This window comes from Vitis riparia, chromosome 17 (genome assembly GCF_004353265.1).
Source record: "Vitis riparia cultivar Riparia Gloire de Montpellier isolate 1030 chromosome 17, EGFV_Vit.rip_1.0, whole genome shotgun sequence".
NCBI lineage: Eukaryota > Viridiplantae > Streptophyta > Magnoliopsida > Vitales > Vitaceae > Vitis > Vitis riparia.
The window spans coordinates 228,217-250,780 of NC_048447.1; the positions used below are offsets into that span (position 1 = coordinate 228,217).

At 35.4% G+C, this 22,564-nt stretch overlaps 1 protein-coding gene across 1 annotated transcript; it reads left to right on the plus strand.

Annotated features, from left to right (window-relative positions):
* The first annotated feature begins 11,141 nt into the window (after positions 1-11,141).
* LOC117934506 (expansin-A15-like) lies at positions 11,142-13,030 on the plus strand. Its single transcript, XM_034856221.1, has 4 exons — positions 11,142-11,213; positions 11,333-11,457; positions 11,569-11,881; positions 12,236-13,030. Exons 2-4 carry the CDS (start codon positions 11,337-11,339, stop codon positions 12,540-12,542), a joined length of 741 nt encoding a protein of 246 aa, XP_034712112.1. The 5' UTR covers positions 11,142-11,213; positions 11,333-11,336; the 3' UTR covers positions 12,543-13,030.
* Positions 13,031-22,564: the final 9,534 nt, after the last annotated feature.

Sequence of the window (22,564 nt, forward strand, 5' to 3'; positions counted from 1 at the left end):
CCATCACCTCCAGTGGAGTCATAGGATATAGGACTTGTGTAGGTGGCTTAGCCCATGACACAATTCTATCTGATGGTCAGTGGGCCTCCTTGGTAGAAGCTTCTTTGGCAACTCTGAAGGCATCACATCTGCATATTCTTACAGAACTGGCACAGTTTCATCAAGAATTTCTACCATCTTTTATGGCTTGATCTCTATAAAGGCATCAACATAAGTAAGTTGTCCCTTCCTTAGACCTTTTTTCACCTGTAGAGTAAAGATAGTCCCTTTCTTGGATGGCTTTTTAAGCGGCTTGTTTAGTCTCTGCACAAAGCAAGGTTGTGTCTCATCCATTATGAACATTTCATTCAAATGTGGAAGCAATGCTACCTTTGCTTTATGGAAAAAGTCATTGTCCAGTATGAAGTCAAAATCATCCAATGGCATACTAAGGATGTTGACTGTGTCTTTCCAATTCCCCAATTGTACCACCACATTCTTTGCTAAATCATGGGTCTCCCATGCTTGGTTGTTTACGTCTTTCAGCTTACTATCATCTTTGTTAAGCTTCAAGCCTAACCTGGTTACTTCCCACAACAAGACAAAGTTGTGAGTTGCCCCACTATCCACTAGAGCCACAACTTTTTGCCCACCCATTGCCAACTTGACATACATCATGCCCTTATGAGTCTCTGCTCGAATTGCATTCAGAAGTTGAAGAGGGTTAACTCTTGTGGGGGTCTTCGACTCGTTGTGGTCCTCTTTAACAACAATAAGAGCATTCAACTTCTCTTTATTTGGGCAATCCCTCGCTCTATGTGGCTCATTACATATAAAACAACCAAATGGCTTGGTTATTTGTGAGGAATTTGCCTTCTCCACTTTAGCCCAAGAAGACTCAAACTTTTTATTCGATTTACTACCTGTCTTTTTGGAGAGCTTGGAATCCCCTTTTTACCCAATTGTTGTTGTTGGTTCTTTCCTTTCTAGGTCGTAGTAGAGGAAGAACTTAGTTCATAGTCCACTAAACAATCAGTAGCTACCATGCTTGTAAGCAAGTCTTGCACACCTTACCTTCTCAATTTTGTTTTGTCAACTTCAGACATGTCTTTAATGTTAAGGATCAACAAACTAAAATCCTTAACATAGTCTTTGACATAACCTATTTGTTTAAGTTTCTTTAAAGACTCTTGGGCCACCCACGTCGTGTTCGTGGGAAGGAATTAATCATTTAGTTCCTTTTTGAATGTCTCACAAGTGTTGATCATTTGTCTCCAAACTGTAGCATCATCACTGGTAGCTTTGCATCTCCAGAAAGATACATAGATGTGATCATTACTTATTCATTCATAAGGATATAAGCAACACTGAAATATTGTTCCATGTCCTAAAGGGAGTTCTCCAAATCCTTGGCATTCCGAGCACCACCAAGGGTTTGGGCTCAGGCACTTATACTTTTGTAAAGGCTTGTTCTAAAGTTGATGGCGTGCCCTACAAGATTGCCTGCTTCAGCAACACAATCTCATCCTTAAGAAATCCAACCCATCCCCAAAATTCCTCCATTGTCAATTTAATCATGGTTGTGAGGGAGTTTATCCATTCCTCCACATATTTATCCCAACTTTTTATGAGTCCACGTTGTACTCCGAGTTCCTCAATGGCTTCTATCACTCTTACAAATAGAGTGGAGCTTATATCGCAACCACTAACAGCCACTTTCAATAGTGTAACTTGCTCATGTAGTGCCTCTAAGGTGCTACTCTTCGTAGTCATAAGCTTTGATACCAACTGTCACACACACAATTCTAGGTCATAAGTTTTTACGTATGTGGAATGCTTAGACATACTTTAGGTCAACCTTTCTCTAAGCTACAAGGTACACACAAAGGTTATAGGGCTCTCCCCAACTCGTATTTTATTGATCACACAACATAATACAATAGGTTCTCTAGCAAGGACTCTCACAATAAGCACTGTGTAGTTCACTTGCTTTCTGAAGGCACACAAACCCTATTTTATACAAGCTGCACTAAGCAGTCTAATCATATTAAGGATTTAGTGTTTAAGTCCTAGTCTGACTCTAACTTAAGTTCAATGGATGCCACATTGAGTAAGACTTCGAGTCATACTCAATCTCAAATTCTCATGCCACAGGTCTCTATCTCCTTATGCATGAAGACTTATTTTTCCATCCCGACTAGGAGTCTTAGCATGCCAGGAGTCTAACTCATATAAATACGATGCATCAGCTTATTGTGCTTCCTGTTATAGAAGACCACACCTTGCTCAGGGTTATCTCGATGCCAAGACGTGTCTTACATGATCTGACTCAAGTCCGCTCATGCTTGCCTTGAGTCAGTCTTGCTCAAGTTGTGCCATAGACCCTTCTACTCACATCTACTTGCACAAGACTCACATGTTGTTGTATCTGCGCATGTTGGGCTCACGCATCAAGGCCCTTGCTGCTAAGGTTGTGCACATCCCTGCTGCAACTTGGCTCCTTTGTCTGAGGCATCTCATTGAAGTTCCCACAGTCCTCGTGTCGTTGTGCCCATGGGTTGCACCACATAAAGACATCGAGCCTCTACATGTGCACAGATCTTTACATGTTGTCACACCAGCATGCTCGTGTGTTGCTATTGCCCATGTGTGCCAACAGCTTGCACACCATTCTGAGGCGTCCATCCCACACATTACATCCCACATTGCTCACAAGTTGCTCATGGGGCCAAGATGTTGCCCACATGAGACCATAGTGTCGACATGCTCAGTTTAAGGGGCTAAAATAAGTCCACTTAGTGTTTGGTGCTTTTTCTTGTTTTATATAAATTTTTATAACTTTTAATATATATATATATATATATATATATATATATATATATATATATATATATATTAAAAAAATTAATGTTAAATCAACCTTTAATTTTTTGTGTACGAACTATATTAATGAGCATGTTTATTTTTTTGTATAATTATTTAATATGATTATTGTTGATGCAATTTAAACATAGGCCCTAATTGTTTGAGTTTTTATTTTTTGCCACCCTAATTAATTATTTTGAATAATATTATTTAAATTATTGGATTAATTTTATATGATATATTGTTATGACATCATAATATATCAATTATTAAAATATAATCTTAGTTTGTTTTTATTATATTATTGTAGTTATTTAATAGACAATATTAATTTAGTAAAATTATTTAATAGTTTAAAACATAGGAAATATTGTTGGCACCTTAGATCTAAGCAATGGAAGTAATAGCAAATTTTAAAAAAATTGATCTTTTAAGGTTAAAGATCTAACCTTTAGGTTTGGATGTTCCCAAACCTTAAATATCAAGTGTTGAAGACGATCTTCAAGTTATTGGAAGTCTCGTAAACTCACAATCTTTCCCCGATGACTCAATCTTGTTCTTGGCACACTTCCAATAGGGAGGAAAAAATGATGAAGGCTATGACTGTCTTTCTCTCTGGATGGTGGAAGAAAAAAGTTATGGAAACCTTAACCTTAAGAAGTATGCATAGGGTTCCTAAGTGGGCTTAAGTGACTTGAGCCCACATGGGCTTGGGTCACATAATCTAGCCCAAAATGAGTTCTAATTGATTACTTAACCCAATAGAGCCTACAAATTAATCAATTAGCCTAATCCAGAGATCTTGTTCACTTACCCCTATGCAACCTTGCATAATTACCAAAATGCCCTTATGCACAAAAGTGAACTTAGAGCCAATCTGACCCTCATAATTTGTGCCAACAAGGTATATGAGCTTAGAGCGGGGACCATTGGGACCCTTATGAATATTAGCTCCCTCAGAATCCAAAGTTGATTCAACATCCCACTATAAAGAATCAACTGAACCCCACTATGCTATGTAAATAACAACGTGATACCAAGTGCTCAAGTTCATGACCTGCTATCCATTGTGTTCAGTCTCCCCATGAACTAGTGTCCATAGTCTACCCAGGTGAAAGTTATCAGCCTTTCAAAACTTCCTCTACCATCCTTGAGTTACACATCCTCCTATTGTGTGTTTAATTGATATATCTTAACTCTCAAAGAGTCTATGTCAAGTTCCACTTAAGGAACTACTATGAACATAGCTTCCATGAACACACCTTAGGATCACCCAAGGGGACACACTATCTCAATCCTAAGAGATATCATGATGCATTTATTGAGAATACCTATTACTACTGGCTTCCATCAACAATGACTCAATTCATAGAGAATATATGATCACCTTACGATCTCACCCATAGGTCAAAGTCATTGCTAATTTTAGCACAAACTCAATATTCTCTCAAGGTTGAGAGACAACACAATGAAACAACTTAGTGAAGTCATGACTACTTGATAGCCTTAAGTCATGACTCACCGTAGGTCTTGTCCAATGTGTAACCATACACACTAGTACACTCACCATGGGAAACTCATCCCTATAGCCAAGATCAACCATCCCTCCAAGTAGGAGGTGGTGCACTACAACCTCTAATGGGTTGCCAAGACCCATGAACCGGTTGTGAACAAATCATCTATTTGCAACAAACCCATGACTTAGATCTTCTGTGCAAATCCTAATGCTCCTAAGTCACGCACAATGCAAAAGATGCAAGCAAGAATGCTCATAAGGTACCATACATGAATAAAGATAAATAAAAGTGAAACTAGAACATCATTAAATAAATAATGAATTTCAAATTTATCACATCATGTCATGCTTTTAAGGGCTCTATCCTAACAAATATATCAAAATTTAAAACATTAATGTACATATTTCTCATAATAATATACAATGTACTTATTTTTAAACAAGATATACTTATTTCTATATAGGATGCACTTATTTAAGTTGAATATTTCACTCATTTGCCCTATTTTGTACATGACATTTCATTTATATAGGCAATGGGATGAATTTAAGGTATTTCCATACCATGTTTGCCACCATGTATAGAACCTTAGGTATATCCCTTTGAAAATACATACATCATGTATAAAAATATGTACATTTATATCATTCGACCATATTTAGATTTAAGATTTTACTTATGTAGGCCTCTAGATGTATTTAAGGGCTTCCCATACCCTATTTGGCATTGGTAGAACCATGTGTACATTCTTTAGAAAACTACATACATCATTTAAGAAAATATATACATCCTTAAGAAAAATATGTATATTTAATTGAGTTAAATCCTGACCTCATTTAACCTAATTTGGATCTAAGATTTGACTTATGTATACCTCAGGATACATTTGAGGTCTTCCCAAACCATGTTCTGCATGGTAGAACCTTGGTATATCCTTCAGAAAAATATGTATATTCTTAAGAAAAATAGATATATTCTTAACAAAAATTTATACATTTGAATTTAGGTTAATCGTGACCTCATTCAACATAATTTGTGTCTAAGATTTGAGGTATATATGCCTCGAGATGCATTTAAGGCCTTCCCAAACCCAATTCGACATGATAGAACATTAGATACATCCTTCTTAAAATTATGTATATTCTTAAGATAAACATGTACATTTGATTTGAAGTTAATTGTGCCCCATTCGGTATAATTTTGGTCTAAGATTTGACTTATGTATGCCTTAGGATGCATTTTAGGCCTTCCCAAATCTCGTTCGATATGGTAGAACCCTAAGTACATCACTTACAAAAATGCATACATCCTTAAGAAAAATATAGACATTTGATTTCAAGTTAACTATGACCTCATTTAACCTAATATGAGTCTAATATTTGACTTATGCATGCCTTGGGATGCATTTGAGGCCTTCCCAAATCCCATATTGTATGGTAGAACCTAGATACATATTTTATAAAAATACATACATTCTTAAGAATAATAGAAATATCTTTAGGAAGAAATACATACATTTGATTTTAGATAAACAAATACCTTATTCGACCTAATTTGGGTTTAAGATTTGACTTATGTATATCTCAAGATGCATTTGAGGTCTTCCCAAATCCTGTTCGATATGGTAGAACCCTTGGTACAGTATTTACAAAAATACATACATTCTCAACAAAAATACATATATCCTTAAAAAAAAAAATATATATGTACATTTGATTTCAGGTTAATCATGACCTCCTTCAACCTAATTTAGGGTTTAATACTTGACTCATGTTCACCTTAGAATGCATTTGAGGTCTTCCCATATCCCACTTCGTATAGTAGTAGGTACATCCTTTAGAAAATGGGTATATTTTAAAGAAAAATATGTACATTTGATTTAAGGAGAAGACCACAAATTTATTATGAGCTTCCATAAGTGAATATTTAGACCCAAATAAAGCCAAATAGGGTCATGGTTCACCTTAAAAAAATTGTAAATATATTTTCTTAAGAATGTACCTTTTTTTTTTTTAAGGATATACATAAAGTTTAGAAATAGCCAATGGGCTAGGGGAAGACATCAAATTCATTTTGGGACTTTCATAAGTAAATATTTAGACCCAAATAAAGCCGAATAGGGTCATGGTTTGCGTTTAAAAAAAAAATTATACCTAATTTTCTTAAGAATGTATATATTTTTCTTAAAAATATATATACTTTTCATCAAGATGTATGTAAGGTTTAGAAATGGCCAACTAGGTATCAGAAAACCTTAAATTCATTCTAAAACTTCCATTAACTGAATATTTAGATCCAAATAAGGTCCATCAAGGTCATGGTCCACCTTAAAATATGTACAAAATTTTCTTAAGAATGTACGTATTTTTCTTTAAGATGTACGTATGCTTTATTTCCAATGAGGTAGGAGAAGATCTCAAATTTAGTTTAAAGCTTCTATAAGTGAATATTTAGACTCAAATAAGGTAGAATAGAGTTACAGTTCACCTTACAAAATGTACATATTTTTCTTTAAAATACACATTTTTTTTTTAGAACATATGTATTATTTTAAGGACGTACGTAAGGTTTAGAAATGGGCAACAAGGTATGTGAAGACCTCAAATTCATTCCAAGGCATCCATTGGTGAATATTTAGACCCAAATAAGGTTGAATAGGGTCACAATCCCCTTTAAAAAATATACATATTTTTTTATAAGAATGTACATATTTTTCTAAAAGAAATGCATAAATTATAAATGTCCAATGGTGTGGGGGTGGCTTCTATAAGTGAATATTTAGACCTAAATAAGGCTGAATAGGTTCAAGCTTTACCTTAAAAAAAAACTTTACATAATTTTCATAAGAATGCTTATATTTTTCTTAAAAATGTATGTATTTTTCTTAAGGATGTTTGTAGGGTTTAGAAATGAACAATGCAGTGTGGGAAGACCTCAGATTCATTCCAGTGCTTCCATAAGTGAATATTTATACCCATATGATGTTGAATAAGGTCACAGTCTACTTTAAAAAAAATGCATGTATTTTTCTGAAGAACGTACGAATTTTTCTTAAAAATATACATAGGTTTTAGAAATGCCTAAAGGGGTAGGGGAAGGCTTTAAATTCGTTTAGCTTCCATAAGTGAAGACCTAAATAATGCAGAATAGGGTCATGGTTCCCCTTAAAAAAAATGTATATATTTTTATTAAGAATGTAAATATTTTATTAAGGGTATATGTAAGGTTTAGAAATTGTCAATAGGGAATGGGAATACCTCAAATTCATTCTACGATATACATTGGTGAATAAGGCTAAATAGGGTCATGGTTCACTTTAAAAAAAAAATGTAAGTATTTTTCTTAAAAAATTTACACACTTTTTTTTTAAAAAAAAAAGAAAAAGAAAATACGTACATTAGAAATATTCATTGGTGTAAGAGAACGCCTCAAATTCATTCTGAGGCTTCCATGAGTGAATATATAGACCTAAATAAGGTTGAATAGAGTCATGATTCACCTTAAAAAAATTATACATATTTTTCTTAAGAATGTACGTATTTTTTTTAAGGATGTATATAGAGTCTAGAAATAACCAACAAGTTTTGTGAATACCTCAAATTCATTTGTGCGCTTTCATTGATGAATATTTGGATCCATATAAGACCCAATTGAAAAATGGTCCACCCTAAAAGATATGTATGTATTTTTCTTAAAAATATATGCATTTTTATGAATGATGTACCTAGGGTTCTACTATGCCGAACAAGATTTGGAAAAACATCAAATGCATCTTGAGGTGTACATAAGTTAAAGTTTAGACCCAAATTAGGTTGAATAAGGGAATGATTCAACTCAAATCAAATAAAGGAATAAAAATTTTAGAAAATGATAAAATAATAATAATGAATAAATGAATAAATCGCAAGATAATAAATAAATAAATAAATAAAAATAATAAATAAGTAACTAAATAAAAATAGGTGATTGATAATAATAATAACAAAAATATAAATATAAAAAATAAGTAAGTGAAAAAATGAGCCAAGCAAACCATACAATCATGCTAGTTATACAAGTTAGGCTAAGAATGTCTAATGGATTAAGTGTACCTAAGTGTGCCTAAGTGACCTAGGTGAGTATAAGGTGGTGCCTAACGGGTCAAGTATACCTAAATGGGCTTAAGTGACCTAGGTGGGCTTAGGTGAGTCTAATTGAGTCTAACTTAAAGTGCACCTAAGTGAAACATAATCTAAACTCGAAGGGTAGCCAAGGTCATAATGAGAAACCGGATAAACCCCTTTACCAAAGTCTCCAAGGTGGTTCAGAAAAGATAAGCTACATGAGTAGTAATCAGCTACTAAGGAATTGCTATAAAGTACCAAACGAACACCTAATAGGACATGTGTTAGAATGACAAAATAGAGGGTTTACAACCATGTCGAACGGGGTATGAGAATGCCTCAATTGCATCCCAAGGGCTACATAAGTGAAATCTCACACCTCAATTAGATCAATTGAAGGTAAGATTCAACTCAAATGAAATGTATATATTTCTATATTGGATGTATTTATTTTTTTAAAGTATGTACAAATTTTTCTAAAAGATGTATATATTTTAACAAATGTAAATAAAAAAAATTAAAAATTAAATATAAAATGTTAAAAACAATTTTTATGAAAAATATATTTTATTTTTATTTTATGTAAATAAAAAATTAAAGATTTTAACTAAACAAAAAAATTAAAATTATGATCAAGTTAAAACCATAAGAAAAATGATAAAACCATCCTTACTATGATTTTGTTATGAAAATTTTAAAAAATAAAAATAAAAATAATAAAATAATATTACAAATATATTTTTTATTTTATTTACAAAATAAATAAATATTTTATTTAACATTAATAGAAAGGTTTTATGTCATAAACCTCTAAATTATAAAACCCTAAATTATCAAATATATTATAATTAATATTTTAAATTATCAAGTATATTATTTATGAGATGATATTTTTATTTTTGTCTATTATATATTTATATTTGTATTTAAGTTGTTATCATTATCTATTTATTATATGTTTTTATTCTGTGTTAATGCGTCCAACAAATCATTAAAATGAATAAATATGGAAAGATGGGAGTGTGAAAAAAAGGTTATTTTTATTTAATTTATCAGCATTAATTATTTATTATATATTTTTATCGTGTGTTAATGGGTCAAAAAAATCATTAAAATGAATAAATATGAAAAGAAAGGAAAAAATAAAAAAAATAAAAGAAATGTGGCAGGTCACATTGAAAAAGTGTGAGAAATTAATTAAATAAATTAATAAGATGGCGTGTGGCATGTGGGGTTGCCTTTAAAGGTTTAAGCCAACCCTAAGTCATTCAGGTGTTGATATGAAGGAAGGGTGAAGGGACACCACAAGTCAACAGCCGCAGCACCCGGAACTTTCATGAATTTAGCGGGTCAAATTAGTAATTTGAGATGAGAAATGAGAATACGCTCAAGGGCTACAAAATCCAGGTGGGGCCCAGATGAAAATTACGGATCAACGGGATGCGTTTGGATATGTAATTTATTGGATATGTCTGCAAAGAAAATTCAAAAGGAAAGTGGGAGAGGAAAAGCCAAAGAGAGTGAATGTGCAGAGGCGAAGTTATTGCCCTGAAACGCTTCAAATCGTTATCAACAGAAAATAAAAATTGGCACAAGCCTTCAAGGAAAAAAAATTTAAAAATTAAATCATGTCCTTGTGAAATTGTTTATTATTGTTATAGAACAAGACAAACGGGACCTTAAAAACTCTGCAATCAAAGTGTTTTGAGTGTTTAGAAAATTTCACAAGTTACGTCCATTTGTGATTCACATGAATTATAGTTAGCAATGCCAACTGCCAAGCAACAAAGCATCCCCAAATCCTCCACTCAGTGTCTCGACTCTCGACATAACTATAATTCCTTTCTTGTGTCCCACCACAACCTCAGAGGAAGAGGCACGGGATTGTTAATTGTTAAAAACTAATACTATCTCGCCCGAGAATCCCGGTCCTGTTATTTCGCCAATCAATTTTAGAATCCAAATCTCCTTTTCCATGCAGATCTTTTGTATACATGTAATTACAAAACCTAACTAACAACCCCTCTTAAGTGGTGTATAATAAAAATTCAAAAATAGAAATTTGATATGGACTATTATTTACTATCATCTCAGCTGGCTTTTAGGATTTCCCACTACGACCACTGACCACCCACTTGAATCTCGATGGGATGGAGAAAAAGAAGATAATGGGAATGTGCTCTTCTTCAACTGCAAGGCAGCAGCTGACAATGCCAGGCCCCAGGTCCCATGTGCTGCAACCCCTCTACTTTCTTTTGTTTATGTCAGGGAGTTGTCAATCCTTGTATTAAATTCCTTTCTCCATTTGAAATCCATGGGTCTCAATAAACGGCTCAATGTGAAACATGAAATGCGTGAGGCCGACAGTTTCATTTAATTTACATCCACAACAACCTAATATTTGATGCTTGAGTAAATTCACAGTTGGTAAAAGGGATAGTTGCGGCTAATGGGAGAAGCTTTGCATGTGCGTGCAGAGGCATTATAACCGTCCGATGAGAACATGTATACCCCACTTGGATTTTGGGGATTTTGGATTGGGAAACCTCCAAAACTACGCGCTTTGAACCCACAGATATACTGTTAATTAGAGGCCAAAAGTGGCACTGTCCTCCCTCACGATGTCCACCACTCCCTGAAGTCCTATATATTCCCCCTCACCCCCTTCCCATTTTCTTCACTCCTCTGCTTCTCACTCCCTCTCTCTCCTGACTCCTGCTCTTGCTTGGAATTAAGCTTCATCCTTTGTGTAATCATATCCCTCTTACCTTTTCCTTTTTTATAAGGGAAAATGTTGCAAGCTTAGCTACTCTTTCTTTTATCGTGAAACCAAAAATAGGCTGAAAATATTCACCTCTGTGTATGCAGGAAAATGGCACTAGTTGGTCTTTTCTTGGTGGGTTTTCTTTCAATGGTGTCAAGTGTTCATGGTCAAGGATGGATCAATGCTCATGCCACCTTCTATGGCGGGGGTGATGCTTCGGGGACAATGGGTATGCAGTAGTGAAAAGGCCTTCTTCCTTTTTGTTTCTCCTATGGCTCATCTTAAAAAGAGCCGATTGACTGATTTTTTCTTTGTTTCACTTTCTTTGGTGATTTTGTAGGCGGTGCTTGTGGGTATGGAAACTTGTACAGCGAGGGGTATGGGACGAACACAGCAGCTTTGAGCACAGCTCTGTTCAACAGTGGGTTGAGCTGTGGCTCTTGCTATGAGATTAAGTGCGTGAATGACGGAAAATGGTGCCTGCCTGGCTCCATTGTGATCACAGCCACCAATTTCTGCCCACCAAACAATGCCCTTCCAAACAATGCAGGAGGGTGGTGCAACCCTCCTCTGCATCACTTTGATCTCTCTCAGCCTGTCTTCCAACACATTGCCCAATACAGAGCTGGGATTGTCCCTGTCTCTTACAGAAGGTATGCTTGCTACTGCTTCTTTGACGCCATCAGGTCAATACTTGGGCTATTTTGTTGGCTTTTTTTCTTTTCTTTTCTTTCACAAGCGGTGGCGGAACTCCTTATTCATTTTGGGTAAAGGGGTACTAAGCTGCCCACTAAGCCACACTTGAGAAAATCAAATCCAATAATACAAACATTGGTCCTTGTGGTAACATCCCTTTGTGAGGGTAACTTTTCTTTTTACCGCTGATTTAATGCATGGGTATCGAGTATTTTTCCCTTGTCAGGGGAAACCGAGCTGATGTATGTATTTTGTTTTATATAGTGAAGGGGGTGGGTGGAGTAATCTCATTTGTTGTTGGGGTTTTGCAGGGTACCCTGCAGGAGGAGGGGAGGCATCAGGTTTACCATCAATGGCCACTCCTACTTCAACCTAGTCCTCATCACAAACGTTGGTGGAGCTGGTGATGTTCATGCTGTGGCAATCAAAGGGTCAAGGACTGGCTGGCAGTCTATGTCCAGGAACTGGGGCCAAAACTGGCAGAGCAACACCTATCTTAATGGACAGAGCCTCTCATTCAAGGTCACCACCAGTGATGGCCACACTATTGTCTCCTACAATTGTGTCCCTGCTCACTGGTCCTTTGGCCAGACCTTCAGTGGAGCACAGTTTCGCTAAACGCTTTGGAGCTCCTACTCCTATAATACCTATAGTTTGCTAGGTGATATATAATATATATATATATACTAAGTTTAGGAATTAGTATGGCCAATTTAGCTTGTTAGAGGATATACTGTTGTCCTTGGGGGGTCAGTCTTGCCCTTTTCTTGGGTAAAAAAAGAAAAGGGAGGAAGGGCTTTTTTTGAAATAGCCCTGATCATTTAAATTTGTATTTGTCAATGTGGCCTTGTAGGGGTAGGGGTACCCTATTCAGAGACCCTTATTCTTGAGGCCCTTTTTCATGGCAGAGGTGGTCTTTTACCACCCGCCACTAGTATCTGAATTGTAATTTGCTTTATTTTGAAAATTTTGCTTGTAAGGTCATTGTAATCGGCTCTGGCTGAATATGCCCTCCTTAGATGGTGTTATCTTCAAGTGTATGAGACTTGAGTGTAAATTCTGAGTTTTATTAGTAATGAAAAGAGAGTGCTAATCTATTTTAAGCATTTATGGCTCCTACTTCAGGCTACGTCCGTTGCTTGATTTGCTCATTTTGTAGGCCAAGCCTAGTTTTTGGCAGGCACACCCCCCAATTTTGACTGACCCTTTTCAGTCGAATGTCGGCATAAAAAACTAGAACTTGGTTCAATTTTAAATTGAATGGCACTGTGGATGTTGTATGCAATTATGCCCTGGTTGAAATCTGAACCACTTGCGCACCCTGCTTAGAAACTTTCTACTTTTTCCCACTCAACATAAAATCCACGGAAGGGGGAACGTGGACATTAAGTGGAAAACATGTCAAGCGCCAAATACTATTTACCATCCTTGTGTGTTACATATTATTGACTTTGTTTTGAGTGACCGGTAAAATATGCAAAAGGAAGTGTTTGTAGGGCCACGCTGTTTGCCCGCTTTAAGCTAACTTCAAACCCACCACAACAGACCCGTGACTTGGGAACGAATGACTTCCAAATTCTTGTTAGAAGGCATTCCGCGAGACATAGTAAAATATTAGCAATTATGGATATATCGGTATTTTAATTTTATGGATATATTGATAGATATTTGATACAAAATATCGATAAAATTAATAAGAACTTGTAAAATGTAAAAAAAATATAATTAAAAATAAAATTAGAAGCATAATAAATATTTTAAAGTTGTTTTGTTGAAGTTGTGTAATATAATTTATTATATTTTATAATAATATTGTATGTTATAATAAAAAAATATAAATTTCATAAATGTATATTTATTATTAAATTATATCAAATATTATTAATATTATGATATTTAATTATAATATGTCTAATTTAAAAATATAATTAATATTAAAATTATAATTCAATTATATGAAATGACATAAAATAAATGGTGATATATATATTTAATTAATATATTAAAAATATTATAAAGAAAATTATCATGATAGTTTTTATATTTTTTTGTAATCAATTAAATGAAAATTTTTCATTTAATTATAAAATAATTATTATTAATTTGTTAATTAAAATATTATTTTAATATTATGTTTATATTATGAATTTTAGACTATATATATTTGGTGCTCTAGGGGCAAGTTTGCTTTGGTGGTTGGCCAACAGCGTGTTGAATCTTTTGGTCCCCTCAACGCATTTTGGAACTTTGATCGTCTGACTTGTGTTGACCGCCCCATAATATCGCCTACCCTGCATTGAGTGGCCCAAAATATCGTGAAATATCAACAATAAATCAATAAATTCCGAAAAATCAACTAAATTACTGATATATTGCCGAAATATCGGGATACCAATATTTTTATCCCATATATTGTGTCGAGGTCCGCCAAAATACCACGATATTTTAATCCCTAGTCATGAAGATATATTCTCACAAGAGCCTCACAAGCCATACTCATACCTGAAAATCGAACAGTAGAGAATATTTGGACCCTCTTCATCTAAGAAGTAGCTCCTGTCATCCTTCCCAGTCTCGGTGTTGCACTTAAATTTTAAGATCCTCCCACCTAAGAAAATTGCCTTTTCCTTCACTTGATTTTTGATTACTTGGCTGTCAAAATGCCAAAGCAAATCATAATGTTGAGTGTAGTAACCTAGGCCAACAAGGTAGAGAAACAGTAGTTGGGGACCTAGCCCCCATCTCCTGCCGCCAAATCTTCAAATTGAAAGCATACCTCGTCCTCTGCTCAGCCCCATTAAATTTTAATTTTGTTGGTGTTCCCTTAGATTGCGACGTGCATTTAATTCTCTTCAACCCCACAGGCCACAACCCTAGCTGTTTTCTTCGGTATTCACTCGGGAGTCTGGACTCTGGAGGAATATTGGGGAATAATTCACCAAATGGTTTGACAGTGTCTGGTGATTTGGCTTCAACAAATATCATTTGAATGTTCCTCTGCTTCTACCTTGCCCCTCTTGGCTCTTTCAAAATATGTTAATAGCATAAATTTTGTCAGAGATTCCATCATGGCAATATCTCATGTCCCGCATCCCTTCTTGGGTGGTTCGCACATTGAACAAAAATCCCAATTCCTGTTGGTATTTGCATGGCTGTGATATTCGGGCAATATGTACAATTGGAAATTTATGTCCTTTCATCCCATAAAAAACCAAGTGTTCGTTCGACAAATATGTAAACATGCGCTTCTCTCATTCCAACCTTAATTTCAACCCACAATTCTCACAAGATTCAAGTGTATACAGCAACGCAGACCTCAAGTAACCTATCCCATAAAATCTCCAACTCACTTGAGATTTTGAATTGATAAGACAAGTACAAGAAAATGATCAATCAACCCCTACCTTGCAAGGTTTTCATGTCCTGTATGTGATCCAGAATCATAATCTCTTGATACCGGGGCCTTCTTTGTCTTGCTCCCTGCTTAATTGACCATTCACTCATGAGCTGCGAAGAATTTGACCCACTTTTCTTCAACTTCCCGCTTGAATTACCCTCCAAAGAAAGGTTCTTCTTAATGCGATTCCGGTTGAGTAACAACATAGCGTTCCGACGGGGTGCATTCGAAGCCCCTTCAACATAATCTCTTGCCTGAGCACAGCTCCATGTCCTTGACACCCCTTCTTCACAACATGGTTTAAGCTTTAGGAAACCATTCCTCAACTTGGAAATAATTGATGCTCTGGAGGATTTCCCTCCTCTGATCTGGCAAGGAGGATCATTTTTTTAGCGTCTTTGGGGTTGTCAGCTCCAAGACTAATGTTCTTGATATCCATTTACCATTTCTCACAATCAAGATGAATGGACAGAAGTACTTTGATGGATTTGAGCATGGTTATCTTGATGACAACATCTATATGGTGCAATCATGCATTTTCATAGCAAAGGGTCAAAACCATCTAATTCAAGTTACATAATTTGGAATAATGCAAACATCTTGTTCACAAGACAAGTGTTTTGATCAAATAATCAAGACTCTTGATTTTGATCGAAACTAGTATAAATATTATGTGTACAAGAAAACACAGCAAAACATGGTGGTGTTTTAGATCTTAAATGAAGATGATAATCTACTCATTGAGAATGATGTAGGTTATATAGGGAAATCTTGGATTACTCAATTCTTGTCCTTGGACCAATTAGGGTGCATTTTGTTCTTCCTAGGCCTCTAGATTCTAACAACAAAAGCAATAGAGACATAAAAAGCTTTTAAGATCTAGTGTTTAATGTCATACATTAAACCTGGATGTTCCCATATTAGATCATGTTAGGTGAAGAGTTTCTCAAAGACATTGTAGATGGTGTAGATCTCATAGACCAAATGATCTTCTACCGTGGTGACTCTTCCTCAAATCTAAGCACAAAGATGGTGGAAATATCATAAGGGTGGTTATTAGAGTTCTCTTTCTCTAAGGTAAATAGGCAGCAAGACTAAAGCCCTAACCCTTAAGGAGGATATTTATAGGCTTCTAGTGGGCTTAAGTGACTTAAGCCCATCTTTGAGCTTGGGTCACTTAAATTAGCTTACCTAGGTCCAAATTGATTAATAAACCTAATTAAGCTCAAATTAGTCAATTAACCCAGCTTAGAGAGACCATTCACAAGCTCCTATGTAACCTTACGTATTTAGCAAAACACCCTTATACACACAAGTGAATAAAGAGTCAAACAACCCTCATAAACCATACTATCAAAAAGTATAAGCTTAAGTGGGGAGTATTGGGACCCATAGGAAAATCTTGGCTCTGTCATAACCTAATTTTGAAGTTAACTCAACATCTCATTATAGAAAGTCAACTATAATCTAGTATCCCATGTATATTACAACAAGACACAAGTGCTCGACTCCGTGACCTACTATTTATTGTATGCAGACTCCCTATGAACTAATATTTGTAATCTAATAAAAATGAATGTGTTAGAAAAATTAGGCTAATCCAACCTATGGTAATCACTCTAGAGGGGGGTGGGGGGGAGGGGGGGTGAATAGGGTGATGGTCTCTTTTTGCAAATTTAAACTATGTGAATGTAAGAGACAATTATATGCAAGTATATAATAAGCAATATAAATACAATTGCATATAAATTAAAAGAGTAGGGAAGAGATAATGCAAACACAAGATTCTATCGTGGTTCGGCGCAACCTGGCCTACATCCACTCTTCTCTAGCTTCAATCTCAAGCTTGAGATTCCACTAATTCAAGGCTTCCAAACCAAGCCTTCAAGCAATATAATTGGATTATGGTTCCAATTCACCCTCTTGGACTTTTGGCTCCAAGCATCCTTTACACTTCTCAAAAGATATCCCACTCTTGAACAATCCCTCAAGTGATACCCCACACTTGAGAAACTTCCTTTCAAAGATTTACAAATAAATGATCTCACAAAATCCTAATACAAAAACTTTAAGCTCAAATGATACAAGAAAACTAGGATTGAAAGGTGCACTAAGGATATGCAAGTTCTAGAACAGTGGTGCACTCAAAAACACTCTTCCAAAGCTCAAATATATTCAAGAAAGGTTTGGGAAGGTTAAGCTCTTTAAACAATGAAGATTGGAGCCTTTTTATAGAAGAGAAAAGCCAAACTAGCCGTTTAGGGGTTCAACCGGTCGAGCTAGGGATCGACCGGTTGACTAGCCGTTAGTATTTAATGCTCGGGAGGTGACCGTTGGGCCTCAATCGGACCTCAACTAGACCTCGACCGGACCTCAACCGGTTGAGGTTCAACATTGACTGGTTGAACAACCGTTCTGGAAGAAAGAGAAAGTTTTTTGCACCCTCGACCGGTTGAGCTGGGGGTCTTCCCGAACCTCGACCGGTTGAGTTGGGGGTCAACCCGGACCTTGACCGGTTGAGCTGGGGGTCAACCCGGGCCTCGACCAGTTGAGCTTGCAGTCGACCGGTTCCTCATCCAGTTCAACCGGTTGAGCCGTTTTTTGGCTCAACAACCAACTTTTTCAACTTAAAACCTTTTAAAATAAGTTTGAAAAACATTTAACACAAGATTTTAGTTGAAAACATGAAATCATCCAATTCTTAAAATATTTAAAACAAAATAACTATTGGATGATTTTGGTGCATAAGTAAAGAATGTAATGCATGAAAATCCTAGTGCACCAACAACCTTACAAAGAGATCTTATGAAGCTCAGGTCTTGAAAAAGACTTCTCTTTGAGGAGGTCTTCTTCTTCATGATTTCTCCTTGGCTTGATTTGTCTTTGTGATTCCCACTTGGGAAATCATCTTGCCTAATCACACTTGAAATATAATCATTAGTTCTAAACCTTGTTTGTTATAATCAAAATCAAGATTAACCAAACCTTGGTTTCACATAATGTTATCAACCTTTCAAGATTATTTATATAATCCTTAAGTCTCAAAATCTCTTATTATGTGATCAATTGACATACTTTATCCCAGAAAGAGCAAATGTCAAGCTCCAGTTAAGGAACCACTATGACCATATATTACTTAAACACACTTTCTTAAGATCACCCTAGGGGACACATTTTCTCAATCTCCATGAGATATCATGGTGCCTCTATTAAGAATACTTGTTGCTATTGACCTCTATTAATAGTGACTCAATTTATAAAGAATATATGGCCACCTCAAGGTTTCACTCATAGGTTAAAACCATTGTAAACTTTAGATAAACTCAGTATTCTCTCAAGGTTGACAAATCATATAGTATAATAACTTGGTGAGGTCATGACTACCAAATAGCCAAATGTCATGACTCACAGTAGGTCTTGTCTAATGTGTGATTATATACACACTAGTATACTCACCATAGGAAACCTATCCCGATGACCAAGACCAGTTATCCTTCTAATCAGGAGGTAATGGACTATAACTTCAAATGGATTACCTAAGTCCATTTGAACCAACTATGAACTAATCATCTACTTGCAAGGAAATCATAACTTGGTTCTTTCATGCAACTCCTGATGCACTATAGTCATGTACAATATAAAAAATTCTAGGCCAAAATGCTAATAAGGTATAATTCATGAAACAAATAAATAGAAAGGAAAACCAAAATCTTTACTAAATAAATAATAAATCCATAAAATGTTACATCATATCATGCTTTTAGAGTTATATCCTAACAATCTCCCACCAGCCCTCAAAGCATATCACCATCAAAGGATGCTAGAAACACATTTGACACCTATATTATTCCTATGGCCATCAAATGTTTTGCTTGACAAAGTCTTAGTGAAGAGATTTATCAAGTTCACTACAAAAGGTAGTATATCACTCCAATACACTATCTCATGAATCAAATGGTACTTTCCCACATTATGTTCACCCTTTTGATGTTTTCTTAATTCTTTAGACTATGCCACTATTCCACTATTTTCATAAAACAATGTCATGGGTGATAAAACCAAGTATACTACCCTAAGTCCTATGAGGAACTTCATAAGTCAAACGACTTCCTTTGCTACTTTAGAAGTTGCAACGTACTCAACTTCCATAGTAGAGTCAATAATGCAAGATTGTTTCACACTCCTCTAACTAATGGTCACACCACCTAAAGTAAATATAAAACCAGAGGTAGACTAATGAGGATCCTTATTAAATTGAAAGGCTAAATTTGTGTACCCAATGGATACTAACTCGTCACTTTGGAACCCATGCATATAATATCTAGTTTTCCTAAGATACTTGAGTATATGATTGACAACCATCCAATTTTCTAGGCCTAAATTAGATCAATATCTACTCACCATACCTACCACAAAGCAAATGTCCAGTTTAGTATATAACATTGCATAATGAGGCTACCCACTACTAATACATGAGGTACTACTTGCATGCGCTCTTTCTTCTCATGTGCCTAATCTTAAGAAAGAGGAACTCCATGTTGGAAGGATAGGAAACCCTTCTTAGAATCCTAAATCACATGCTTAACCAAAAGCTTGTCAACGTAGGTAGCTTGAAATAGTAAAATTTTCCTATTCTTGCGGTCCCTTAAGACCTTAATCCCAAGAATATATTGCATTTCTCCCAAATCTTTCATTTGGAATTGAGTAGAAAATCATATCTTGACTAATAACAATAACTTTACATCATTCACAGTCAGTAGAATGTCATCAACATATAAGACCATGAAGACCACCATGTTTCGCTGCTCTTTCTTGTACACAAGGTTCATCCTTGATTTTAATTAAATTCAAAGATCTTGACTACATGATCAAAACATCTATTCCATGAGCGAGATACTAGCTTTAATCTATAAATGGATTTATGCGATTTTCATACCAAATGTTATTAGCCTTTTATTATGAAACCATCCAATTGCATCATGTGGATGCTCTCGTCAAAATTGGCATTCAAGAATATTATCTTGATATCCATTTACCATATCTCATAATCGAGATGTATCACAATGGATAGGAGCATAGCTATTGGCAAGGTCTCCTCATAGTCAAAGCCAAGTTTTTTACTATAACCCTTCGCTACAACCTAGCCTTCTATGTCTCAACCTTTCTATTTGTTCCGCTCTTTTTCTTCTAGACTCACTTGCACCCTATGGATTTTATCCTTTTAGGTACTTCTACAAGCTCCCAAACTTTGTTGGAATGCATAGATTCTAACTCTACCTCTATAACTTCTTGTTGAAGATGTGCATCGACATTGCTCATTGCTTCATCGAAATCCATGAGATTGATCTTATTTTCCTATGGAATTGTCTTTTTTTTTTTAATTAAAAAAAAAAAAACTCTTCCAAATACATGAATCAGTTTAGTTACACAATCTTCCCATTACAACAAGGCATTGATGTACTAGAATAGTCAAGAATGGTTAGTATTGGACCCATAGTATTATATGCTATGATGAGAGTGTCAATTAGTATGTTTCAATCAATATTACTCCTAACCTTATTACTTATCATATAGTTATCTTTCACAAATATGACATTTGTATTGATAAACACCTTTTACATCTTATTATAAAAGTGGTAACCCCTTGTTCCTTTTAGACAACCTACAAAATCTTTTGACCTCGATTCCTGAAAAAGCAAAAGTCCAATAAAGAACACCTGAAAAGGGATGGGGATGGGGAGGAGGAGGGGAGAGGGGTGGTTAATGGGTGATTTAAAAATTTCAATAAAAATTTATATGTTATACCCAATTCTTTTACCCTACAAGATGTTAGGGATAATCTGTTCAATTAATTATAGGCAATTCAAACATAAAAGATATAAACAATGAGGCACAAGATTTTTTACGTGGAAAACCCCCACACTAACCATGGAGATAAAAAACCATAAGGTCTAAGACATACTAATCTAAATCCACTATTCAAAATCAAGTTACATGGATTTACCTAACGCTATTTTTCTTTAAAGACTTACTCTCCAATACCTACAGCTTGATTCATGTCCGCATCACAACTGTTAACATATTATATCTAAGCAATGGAAACAACACCATTTTTTTTTACATGATCTTTTAGGGTCAAAGTAGTAACCTTTAGGTTTGGATGTTCCCAAACCTTAAATTCCAAGTGTTGAAGACGACCTTGAAGTTGTTGGAAGTCTCGTAAACCCACAATCTTCCGCCTAATGACTCAATCTTGTTCTTAGCACACTTCCCATGGGAAGGAAAAAAAGTGGAGGTTATGATTCTCTTTCTCTCTAGATGGTGGAAGACAAAAGTTAAAAAAAAACCCTAACCCCTAAGGGGTATATATAGAAATCCGAATTGGGCTTAAGTCACTTAATCTACCCTAAAATGGGTCATAATTGATTAATTAATATAATATGGTATACTAATTAATCAATTAACCCAATCCAAAGACTTTGTTCACTTATCCCTATGCAACCTTGCATAATTATCAAAATGCCCTTATCCACAAAAGTGAACGTAGAGCTAATCCAACCCTCATAATTCATGCTAACAAGGTATATGACTTAGAGCGGAGATCATTGGGACCCATTGGAATACTGGCTTCCTCATAATCCAATTTTGAAGTTGATTCAACATCCCATTATAAAAAATCAACAGAACTCCAGTATCTTATATAAATAACAACGAGACACTAAGTAGTTTGGTTTGTGACCTACTATCCACTGCATGCAAACCCCCTATGAATTGGTGTTTGTAATCTAACAAGGTAGTGCTATCACTTATCAAAATTACCTCCCAAATCCTTGAGTTTTAGATCTCACGTATGTCAAGTTCCATTAAAGGAATTACAGTGGCCACAAATTTCATGATCACATGTCCTTTGGATCACCCAAAGGGACACACTATCTCAATCCTATGAGATATCATGGTACCTATATTGAGAATATCTATTGTCACTAGTCTCCATGAATAGTGACCCAATCCATAAGGATATATGACCACTTTAGGTCTCACCCAAAGGTCAAAGCCTTCTATTGATTTTGACACACATTCAATATTCTCTCAAGGTTGAGAGCCCATGCAGTATAGTAGCTTGGTGAATCATGACAATTGATAGCCTTGCGACATGATTCACCGTAGCTCTTGTCTAGTGTGCATCACATACACTAGTGCATCCACCATGGGAAACCCATCCCAACGACCAAGACAAGTCATC